Genomic DNA, 12,090 nt, shown 5'->3' on the forward strand with positions numbered 1-12,090 from the left:
TATAGTTCATGTTTAGCTTAGCAAATAAACTAATATTCTGAAGCAATCTACATTACATAAAGCAACACCAACTATATTTCTTTTTATTGGCATCAACAGTCCTCACAAAGGGAACAGTGAATCAAGAATTACTGCACCATTTCATAAGGAACGTGTTTCTGGTTATATTTTATTTCTATAAATGGGAACTGTCAGAAGAGATATTGACAATATACCTAGGTATATTTTAATTATTTCATAGTAAACTGATTCATTCTAAATTGAAAATGGACTTTTTATCACTTTTCTAAAAGTATGACTTTATAAACTGGGTTTAGGAGCTTTGAATTGTAAGAAATAATTAACAAAAGCATACTAAGTTTCACATGCTATGAAACTTAAAATCTGAAGAAATATACAACCTATTTTGAATGTATGTGGTAATAAGCCAGTTAGGATAATCGTAATTTACTTTTTGTTGAAGGTACCAATAACAATTTAATTCCAAAAGACAATTTATGAATATATAAATAGCACTTAAGCAATCAAGTATTAGCTATTATATATGTCCTTCAAAATTAATGCATGATTAAGATATTAATGCTTTCCCTAATTTCTTCAGGCATTCCCTTTCTTGGAGTGAGAAAGGATAGCATTACCAAACTAAACTGGTAATAATTACTGTCTTCCAAAAGTGATGTTATAGTTTTGACCAAACTTTAGTCTATATAACCCTGCATAGGTCCCATCAACCCTAGACTTCACTTTTTTCACCTATAATATAAACAAATTGATCTATGCAAAGCCTAGGAATAACATTGTAAACAATGTAACTGAAGGTAGCAGCTTTTTATAATAAAAATTTTTAAATGTTATAAAAGTTTTGATTAATTTCAATTAATATTTGGAAATTGGTAAAGCTCATATCAAAACAAATGTTAAAAATGAAAAGGGATATAAATTATTTTCTTCACAGCCACAAATCAATCTTAAGATGTTGGAGTCATAGATTTAATTATACCATGCTACACTATAAGTTTATATGCAGAACAAATTATTCTATATACAAGAGTGTTCTTCTAACATAAAATGGTAGTTTTTTCCTTTCATTATATTTTCATTAAATCTGCTGTGATTTTTGTGGAAGTTTTTTTGTCGGTTTTTTTTTAATTCATCACTAAAACTCATTTTTCCAAAATTATTTTTTCATAATCTTTTGCTGAAGTAGAAGTAAAGCCTGACAATATACATTAAATATCTCAAAAGGAAATATAAAAGATGTAGATAAAGATTTACCTGGAAAGTATCTCTTTAGTGCTACATGTTTGAAAGTATTGTCAACGATATGGAAAAATAAATATTTAGTGCAAAAAAGTAGGACACAAAACTACAGCTAGAGAATTCTGATTTTATAAAACTATGACCATACATATACATAGAAAAAATACTAGCTGAATTTATCTATATTTGGATGGAGGAATTAGAAAGTTTTTATGTTCTCCTTGATATTTTTCTAAGTTTTCCAAACTTTTTATTATAAAAACATTTTACCTTTAAAAGCTGAAAAAAAATCATTGTCCATAAAATACAACTCTTTCCCCCAAAAGCATTCTAGAGCATGTTAGAAATTAGGAGGGAATTTAACTAATTTGGAACTAGTTAAAACAAAAAACTTTTTAAAGATTTATTTTATTTATTCATGCATACAAGAACTGGGATGTAGGCCAGAGGTGATGAGGTGAGAGGATTCACCAGAAACAGAGTGGGGTGTAGAACAGGTGGATCTACTGAAACACATTGCTGAAGGGAGCAACGGGTTAGCAGCGCCACGTGGGTTAGTTCCCTTGCTGGAGACTGAATTTCTGCTACGGTAGCTAGAATAGCCTAATAGTGCTGAGACTTTAGTCCCTGCACCACCAGGGAGGCACCCTTATAACATTTTAAACTAAGATTATCTTGTTTCCCAAAATTTAAGATTATAGCTTGATATTACAAAGTAGAGAATAATTTTTCTACTTACCTTCTCCAACCATTGTCACGCCTATCGACATGCCTAAGAATTTGCTCTTAGTCCAGACATGAGCATTTACACACATCTTCCTCTCTGCACATTCTGCATAAAATCCTGAGACTGGAGGATGATGGGAAACCTGCTCAGCAACAAATCTGACTATGTAACAGTCTGATTCCACCTGGTTCAAAGTTTCCTCTGATAGAAGAGCATGATTTGTGACTGCATGGGTGGAAGAGCTGCTAATAACACTGGATGCTACCTCGCTTTTTGGCATCCTCCAGGAACAGTGAAATGTTTCTCCAATGATAGGATTGTAAGGTTTCTTAGCAATGGCTCCCTTGCGGCCTTCATGAAATGAAGTAAGGTAGTACTCAACAAAGCGAATCATTCTGTCCTCAGCTGTGGCTCCATTAGTGATGGCTATAAACAGGTCTGGATGAGACATAAAGTCTGCATACATTTCCAGCAAGGAACGCTTCTCTAGGATAAATGTTGGAAGCACCACCTGAAATAAAACAGCGAAAGTCAACCAAAGAGGGAAATTTCAATCTGTATGTGTATTTGTAAACAACTATTCTTATCTCTCTGAAAACATTTAATTCTAGATGGGTATTAAAAACAAGGTCATAAAAGTTATTTGGTCTCACTGAAAAATAAGCACGCTTAAAAAGAAAGTAAAGCCTGCTCAAGTAGCTAAGATTAAACACTAACTCAGGACTTTAAGAGAAACAGGAAGAAGAAATTAAACAAAAAAAAAAAAAAAAAAAAAAACTAAGTTCTAGACTGCATAAAATTTTCATGAGGAAATAGTGGTAAAGGTCAAAGTAAATGTTAGCCAAGCTTTCTCCCCTTTCTTATTCTTTTTTTAAAAAAAGATTTATCTATTTATGCATACAAGAACTGGGGTACAGACCAGAGGTGTAGGGGGTAAGAGGATTCACCAGAGATGGAGTGGGGAACAGAACAGAAGGACCCGCTGAAATACACTGCTGAGGGGAGCAGCAGGCGAGTAATGAGAGGTCTGCTGTGCCATGTGGGTCACCTCCATGGCTGGGGATCAAACTCGTGCTGCAGTGGCTATGTATAGCTTCATAGTGCTGTATCTTAACCCCTTGTGCCACCAGGGAGACTCCCCTTTTTAACTTTTGAGATAAGTTGTAGATGACTGATAAAGATAGAAGATAGGAAAAGAGGCAATGTCATTCCCTGAAACAGACTAAAGAGATCACTGACTAAGCAAAATTTTTAATTTACATTTAATTTTAAGTACAGAGAACTATTTTAAAGAGAGTTTTTGACACCAAACTTCAAGTAACTATAAGGAAAACTAACCATTTTATTTAAAGCAGAGGTACCTGAAACTGGTTTAACTATTTGGTAATATTTTTCAAGAGCTCAATGATGTTCATATCCTTTTGGTACAGAAATTATTATTCTAGGAAATAATATGAAATAAAGGGAATGTGAAAATAAAACTAAAACAACCTGCATTGTTAACTATGGTTCTAGCTAATATAAAAGGGAACTTTCACTTAATGAACTATTAAAGTTGTTCAGAAAAATGATTAGGAAGGAAATAAAATAATACAAAAGAGACTAATGTTTCAGGGTCAGATGGCATATTAAATATAGAACCTTTAATTTTATTTTCCAATGAAATTCTATTAAATTATAGTAATTAAATATAAAGACTAACCAAGAGACACTAGGGAAATAAAGGAGCAAAATGTTGGGACTTGATAACTAGAAAGCTGACATTCAACCAATAACCTATACTACAGATTACTAAGAGGGCTCAGGAATGACAGCATCAGTTACTGCTAGATCTGGGAGTTTAGAAAAAAGCTAAAATAAAGAATATTGACTGTAAAGTATGCAAAGCAATAAACTCCCTACCACCCATCTCCACCTCCACATTAACTATTCCTCTTGCACCTCAGACAAAGCCTAGAGGTTTAGTCTGCAGAGTATGAAACAAAGCAGCTTATTCACTAGTTTGGGAAGTAGGGACTTCTAAGAGTGGGTACCATACTGATAAAAGGGTATGAGATGACCCTGTATAAATTAAATGTTAGCTACTGAGGCAGTCTGTTACCCAGCCCTCTTTCTCCTCTGTAACTCCTACTTGCTTTACCCATCCAGCAGGAGAGTAGGGAATTTTCTAGGGAATTTTTTTTAAAAAGATTTTATTTATTTATACAAGAACTGGGGTACAGGCCAGAGGTGAGGGAGGGTGAGGATTCACCAGAGAGAGAAAGTGGGGAGCAGAACAGGCAGACAGAAAACACTACTGAGGGGAGCAGTGGGCACGACAGAAGAGGTCTGCCACGCCATGCGGCTATCTCCCTGGCTGGCCAGGACTTGAACCCGCGCTGCAGAGGCCACGGACAGCTTCACAGCACTGCACTCAACCCGCTGCACCATGTGGGAGGCCCTTCTAGGAAATTTTTTAAATCTAGAGGAAGTCCTATAATACCAGATCCCCCAACAAATTCAGATTACTTGGCATTGAAAAGCACAGTCCCCACCTGCTCCAAATTTTAAATCAGGTTTTTAATTCCTGTATACTAAATCATGAGCTGAAGTCCAAGAAATACCAGACTGTAGAGAAAACTTCTAATTAGGAATAAAAGACCAAAATAAGGAAACAGTCCTGGAGCAAAGAGAAACCTCAGGAGGGAGGGGGAAAAAGAAACCTTAAAAATATTTTCAGATGGGCCTCCCCAGTGGTGCAGAGGGTTGAGCGCAGTCCTGTGAAGCTGTCCGCAGCCTCTGCAGCAAGGATTTGATTCCCGGCCAGCCAGGGAGATTTCCACATGGCATGGCAGACCTTTCCTGTCACACCCGCTGCTCCCCTCAGCAGTGTATTTCGGTCTGTCTGCCTGTTCTGCTCCCAGCTCTATCTCTGGTGAATCCTCTCACCTTCCCGTGCCTCTGGCCTATACCCCAGCTCTTGTATAAAAATAAATAAATCTTTAAAAAAATTTTTTTAAAAAATATCTTCAGAGAACTGAGAGGATATAACACAAAATAAGGATCCACTTTGAAAGTTCAAGAAAATTTAAAACATGATGGCAAAAATTAAAACTCCAGAGAAGAAAAAAAAATAAAATAAAACTCCAGAGAAGGATCAGAAGATAAAAGTGAGGAAATCTCCCAAAACAGGAATGATAGCGAAAAGCAGCAGAAAATAGAGGACCCAACAGGGAAGTCCAGTGGCCATCTAATGTCTCAGAAAGAACAGGAAAAAATGAAGGAGAGAAAATCATCAAGGAAATTATTCAAGAAAATTTCAGAGAACTGCAAGATATGAGTTGTCATACTCAGAAGGCCTACCAAGTACTCAAAGGAAACAGATAAAAAGCATGCTAGGCCAAGATATGTCACTGCGAAATTGCAAACTTTTAGGGACAAAGAAGGCAAGTAATTTCAGAGAGAAAAACAAACAAAACAGATCACAAACAAAAGATGAAGAAATAAAATGACCAGTCTTTTTACCACAGCTCTGGAGCAAGAAGATACGATTCTAAAGGAATTATTATTCCGCTAAAAACTTTACCCAATCAAACATTAGGGCAAGATAAAAACATTTTACAAACACATTTCACATTTTGCCTCCCACAGATCTTTCTCAGAAGTTAAAGGAGGATGTGTTCCACTAAAGTGAGAGGCAATCAAAAAAAGAAGAAAGGAATACAGGAAACAGATCTGTTTCCTGGAGAAAAGTGAAGGAATCCCAGGAGGACAATGAAAGAGCATGCCTACAAGAAAACTGTAGAGTAGACACAGAGGGAAACTGGTCCAGATTAGAGTGATGTGATTCAAAAGACAGACATAGTGAATTGTCATTCATGCTGCCACTGTATCATTTTTTTAGTACCCACCCTCCTCTTTATATAATGCTGTCTAGAGTTGTTGAAGATACTCATTGCAACCACAGATGGTGTTCTGACATCAACTTACTCCTCAGAGTTAGCAGTAGTCAGTTTGCTTAGAAGCAGAAATTACTAAGCAGTTCATTCCTTCTGACCCACATTCCTACTAGATGTCTAGTATCATCCAGTTTACACCAAATGCTCTAATTTGATCCAGTTTACACCAAATACTCTAATTCAGTGAGCTAAATAATTTTCAGAAGTCGCTCATGACTATGTCTTGATTTCTTCAGAAACAGTTCTTAACTTTCTCTATAATTTGTAAGAAGTAGATGCCACCAGACTGTTCAGTTTTTCTCCAGGGAGGGAGTCCTTCCTATGAATAACAATATTGCCCTTTCCTGATACAGCTACAATTGAGCTGGCTACTCACTTTTTTCCTAAATAAAGTAATAATGTCACAGGATACATAAGTAGGTGGTAAAACTGTAGAGAAAGTAGGGAGATGGGTGACAAAAGGTGGTTACACCTAGGAAAAAGTAGAGAACTACAACTGAGAGAGACTCAGAGAACTTTCAAGTTCCCATTCTACAACTTAATCCAATATTACCTTGTTCTATGAACTGCTTATATATATTCATTTTATGATTGTTCTTTGAACTGTTTATATATATTCTATTCAGTCTGTTGCATATACAATACTTTTTGCAAAAATATTAACGGAACAAAGGAAATGTAACAAAATTGAAAATATACTATAATTATGGAAAGAAATCTCAAAAGTGAAAGTTATGTTGTTAGAGTGGTGGAATTATAGATTCTTACCTTTAATTTCCTAAAACTTTCTGTGAAATACTGCATATAATAAATTCATATTATTACTTAAAAGAAACAGTAGGGAAAATATGTATTACTTATTCAGAACACGCAGGCTGGGAACATGGCTACCTTCTTTGTTTCTACAGTTCCCAGCACCTAGCACAGTGTCTGGAATATGAGGGGTTCAATAAATATTCCTTATACCCGTGTATTATTAGATAGGAGGCAGATGTGACAAAGTTTAATCACCAGGTTCTTTAATGACACTTTAAAGAATGCCATAGTTTCAAATGCTATATGAATGTTTATAATTTGTGGTTGGTTAATCTTAAGATTTTATTTATAAGTATAAAATACATACATCTTCTACTTAACGAAACACAACTGTTGTTTTTTAAGTCAAACTACATTATAAACAGTAATTCATGCCAAGAGAGTTATACCATCTGGATTACTACCACAGCACCTTCATCTTGAATGTTTTTATGCTCCATAAAATACACCTCAACACTACTCTTATGCCTGATAAATCTAAGGAATAGCAAACACCTTAACAATCAAACTACTTATGTGACTATTCATTTTTATCAATTTTACAACTGTCAGACTTCCTTGAACCACTAATATGAAAATATTTCTAGAAAAGAAAGGATACCCAGTAGAACTATTAAGGTTAGATAAAAGATTAATGGTTAAAGGGTTTCTTTATTAAGTCCTAAAATGTCTCCTTCAAAGAGTACACTTTTAATTTAATCCATTTACTTTAAACCCTCCATAATCTACACAAATCTACACAAAGGAAGAAATGTTTTTGCCTTTGAAATACTTCAATTGAGTGTTAGAGGCAAAATATTTTCTAATTACATTACATTCTAAAGTGAACAAATCATTGTAGTCAAACAATCGTAATCTACATTTTCACTACCTTTGAGGGCATCAAAAACCTCAATTTCAAACACACCTTCTAACGTCAGTTTTGACATCCCATACTGATGCAAAGTGGTACTAACATGGCAGTAGTAAATATGTGAAATATATAGGTCTTGAACTTGATTAGTTTTTAAAATTAATGTCATGTATATTAGATATACTACTAATTAGATATACTGGGGAAGGGGAAGATTGACCTAAAATTAAAAACTATAGATTAGTATTTCTAAATTTGAATGTATATATAAACCAGATAGATTTATTAAACTGCAAGATTCTAGTACTGTAAGTCTAGGACTGAAGGCTGAGATTCTGCATTTCTAACAAGTTCTCATGTAATGAGTAATGCTATTGGTCTTGAGACCATATTCCACTCCCAATCCAGTTTTATTGATGTATACTTGACAAATACATTGTAAAATATTTTCTGTGGTGATTTAATATGTGTACACATTGTGAAAGGATTGCCACTATCCAGCTAATATAGACCACACTTTTTAAGTAAATAGCAAGGTTATAGATGAGAAGTCTACAAATAATGGCCTTTGGTCAAATCTAGCCTCTAGTCTTCGTAAAGAGGTTTGCTAGGTTACTTTCATACCCAGTCCAATATATTATCCACGGCTGCATTCATAATATAAAGGCAAAACTGAGTAGTTCCAATAGAGATCTATGCCTACACAGTGGAAAATATTTACTATCTGGCCCTTTAAAGAAAATGTTTGCTGACCTGTATTAGAAATAATACCATAATGTACTAATCAACATGGGAAATAAGAGTAAAGAAAACATGTTAATGTTTTTCATGGTTCTATTGGGATTATATCCTTTTCTTTGTATTTTTAGTTCTGTATACCAATGGACCTCTTTTTGTATAGAAATAAGAAGACCATATGGGTCTTTATTAGCCATGTAACCTCCTGCTGCACAAGAAAACCATTACATTTTTTTGTGAAATAAGATGTTGAACATAAATGTTGATAAAGAGATAAAAAAAAAAAAACAATTCATAAAGAATAAAAGCCCTGACAACATTAAGAATTACAGACATATTCCTGACATCATGACTTCCAAGGCCAGTTTAACCTATTACTTACTCTTGTTAAATCCATGCCCAGCTTGAGCTGTGACAAGAGATGTAGGATAACACTGCGTTGCTCTTCCACAGCTCCCAGGTCATCCTCCTTGTTGTCACATGTATCTTCTATCTCATCATCCGCATTTATTTCTTCCGGTTCCTTGATACAAAGCAAAGAAAAGCCTAGAGTTATAAGCGCTTATTAATTTCCATTAAGAAATACAAATATCAGGCTTGAAAACATTTTTTTTAAATGTCTACTTAAAGGTATTTATTTTAAGATGTTTATTTATTTATGCATACAACAGCTGGGGTACAGGCCAGAGATGTGGGGGTGGGGTGGGGTGAGAGGATTCACCAGAGACAGAGTGAGGAACAGAACAGGCAGACTAACTGAAGTACATTGCTAAAGGGAGCAGCAGGCGAGACAGGAGAGGTCTGCTGCACCATGTGGGTTGCTCCCTGGCTGGGGATCGAACTCTGTGCTGCAGAGGATGCAGACTGCTTCATAGTGCGTTGCTTAATGAATGCCTTGTGCCACCAGGGAGGCCCTTAAAAACATTTATAATGGGCCTAAATAGATCTGAGAATGGGCAAAAATCTTCCTGAAAATGTAACTTCTAGCACCTGGATGTGGAATAGATTTCATTTAATGAACCCATTATGGTTGATACTAACCAAATTGTGGTTTCACCATATATGTCATATATAAAATACATGTACTTTGTAAAAATAGGACTTTTCCAAGAGTGGAGAACATCTCATCTGAATCTCAGGTTTTACAGACTTTTCAACCATTTGCCTAGAAGCATACCACTAATGGTAATTTAAGTTCAACATGTTTCAAGAATTAAATATTTGCCACATTTAAGACTAAGTCTATAAAAAGTAAAATTTAAAGGTGACTGACTGTGTCATGTTTAACTTCTGTGATCTATTTCAATATTCATTCATTCTAAAGTTGTAAGAAACCTTGGTGTTGAAGAGAATGCTAGGTGAGGTATGGAAACCTTGTTGTTGCCCATTGCTATCATGCTATCTTAATGCCACAAAAAATTCTCTACAAAACTCCTTAATCAACCCATAAAACAATCTGCTGAAAAACTGAAAAACATTTATTTTCATTTAAGTAGGGTCTCACTTCAAAATAACTGACTAAAAGAAACTCAATTTTATGTTTATTTATGTTTATTTGTTATTTAAACAACAAACAACAGCTTCGAATCCCAAGATTCCTTTGAACCATTATCAGATGTCACTTTCTCCCATCCAAGTACTAACCAGGCCCAACAAGATTGGGCACGTTCAGGGTGGTATGGCTTTAGACCAGATGTCACTTTCTATGTCTACATGGGGATGGTGGTACCTCTCTCTCAGTGGTACTTCTTCTTAGTACCTTTGTGCAAGATAGCTCTGCATGAGTATATTTGGTATTGTATTCAATTTTAAGTTATGAGGATTCTAAGAAGGAAATGATTTTGTTAATGTCTCTGCTTTTGATCCTCTCTTGCCTTAATGAACTTCCATCAAACAAGAAAACCCATCTGTTCTTCTGTGGCTAGGCAAAGAAAACCAATCTTAATCAGGCACAATATCAAGAACTTAGCATTCTCAAAATACAAAGAACAAAATATAAAACACAGAGACATACTTAAAGAATAATGGGTTTCTGGTCATTGTTTTGCCTTTATATTTCCCCTTTTTCTTCTTTCCTTCCATCAAGGAAATCTGTATCAGCTCAAATTTTGATAAACCGATTAATGGTCTAGTTCATTTTCTTATGTTAAGACCACACAGATAACTGTTGTTGCATATATCAGAATTACTTGTTTTCACAACCGTGATGAGAGATCCCAAAGGCTTTTTTTCAATGCTAGTAATATGATCAGAAGTACTTCCCATTACCTACCTCAAATGAGTTGCACAATACAGTTTATATATTGTGAATTTCTACTTAGCATAAAATGGGGGAAGGGAAAGTTGATCATCCCCTCTCTATATAGAGATACCAAATAATTCTTCACTTGAGAAATGTTGAGAAAAACCTAATAGGTCTTGATTAAATAATGTCCTCAAAGCTCTGAATAGGTCATTTGTGGTCAAAACCTATGACATAGACTAATAATGCAAATATAGCCTTAATACTATTATACAATACAAACTTTACTTTCTGGTTTGGAACTTCCTCTAATTAAAAAAACTGTAAATTAAATAAATAAAAAATAATAAGGTAAAAAAAGTTAGAAGAACATAGTTTCTAACACAGTCAACTCATTACTCAAAATAGAAAAAAGGAATTTCATTAACATTTAAATATTTTTTTGATATATTTATTGTTAAAGAACTAGCTGCTCCCTTAGGAGTTCTTTTTTTTTTTTTTTTCTCAAGATTTATTTATTTATACAAGCACTAGAGTACTGGCCAGAGGCACAGGAGGGTGAGAGAGTTCATCAGAGACAGAGCAGGGAGCAGAACAGGCAGAAGGACTGATATACACTGTTGAGGGGAGCAGCGGGTGAGACAGGAGAGGTCTGCCATGCCATGTGGGAATGTCCCTGGCTCGCCGGGAAATCAACCGGTGCTGCAGAGGCTGTGGACAGCTTCACAGCGCTGCGCTCAACCCGCTGCGCCACCGGGGAGGCCCTAAATATTGATTTTAAAGCTTGGTATGAATGGAAGAATTTGGAAGATCTCTTTTCTTTCTGAAATGTTCTTAGATGTCACTATGCCTTTCTTTAAGATAAGCTTAAGGTTAAAAAAATGCATTACTAAAATTCAAATAAACATGTTCAAATGTAGAAAATACCTATAAACCTAGGATGGCTAGCAAATATACCAGTAGAACTGTTGTTTCTAATAATTTATACCTTTTGAAGATTCCATGGCAAAGAGAAACCCCAGTATTCCACAAGATTTATATTGGCCCTATATTTTGTGTTTTTCTCATTTCTGACTTGGGCATGAAGGAACTGTGAGTTCCGTTCCAGCCTCACTGACATTTATTTTCTCTATCATTTGACAACAAAATCTTCACTACACTTTGTCTACAGGTTGTATTAACACTTGGATTTCAAAGAAGGCATATGTGAACTTTTGGGAACATTCAGGGCTATTCTGGAAAGCTTCAGTCAATCCAATACCTTTTGTATTTTAAAAAAAAATTCCATGCTCATTTCTTTCTACTTATGCTGGGTGATTTACGTGCTATTCTCACCATTTCAAAAGATTTGGAGATACAGCAGTCCTTTCTACCTCTATACCCCATTTTCTAACACATTTCTCTATCCTGACCGCTAACATACTTTGTATTCTCCTTTAGAAGAATGAAGACGTTAGAGTATATAACCTATACACTGATTTCTCTCCAAAGCCTTAGTTTCATTGTTTCCAAATGC

General features: G+C 35.1%; 1 protein-coding gene across 1 annotated transcript in view; it reads right to left on the bottom strand.

Moving 5' to 3' along the window:
- The window catches only part of OSBPL11 (oxysterol binding protein like 11), a gene marked incomplete at its 3' end in the record, with an annotated part of 73,599 nt that overhangs the window by 15,833 nt on the left and 45,676 nt on the right, over positions 1 to 12,090 (bottom strand). Inside the window, exons 8-9 of the mRNA XM_084231715.1 lie at positions 8,715 to 8,855; positions 2,000 to 2,498 (exon numbers count right to left, since the gene is read on the bottom strand). Of these exons, the coding sequence (XP_084087841.1) occupies positions 2,000 to 2,498; positions 8,715 to 8,855 (640 nt within the window). The remainder of the gene's footprint in view (positions 1 to 1,999; positions 2,499 to 8,714; positions 8,856 to 12,090) is intronic.

Source organism: Talpa europaea (genome assembly GCF_964194135.1).
Source record: "Talpa europaea genome assembly, chromosome: 4".
NCBI classification, from domain to species: domain Eukaryota; kingdom Metazoa; phylum Chordata; class Mammalia; order Eulipotyphla; family Talpidae; genus Talpa; species Talpa europaea.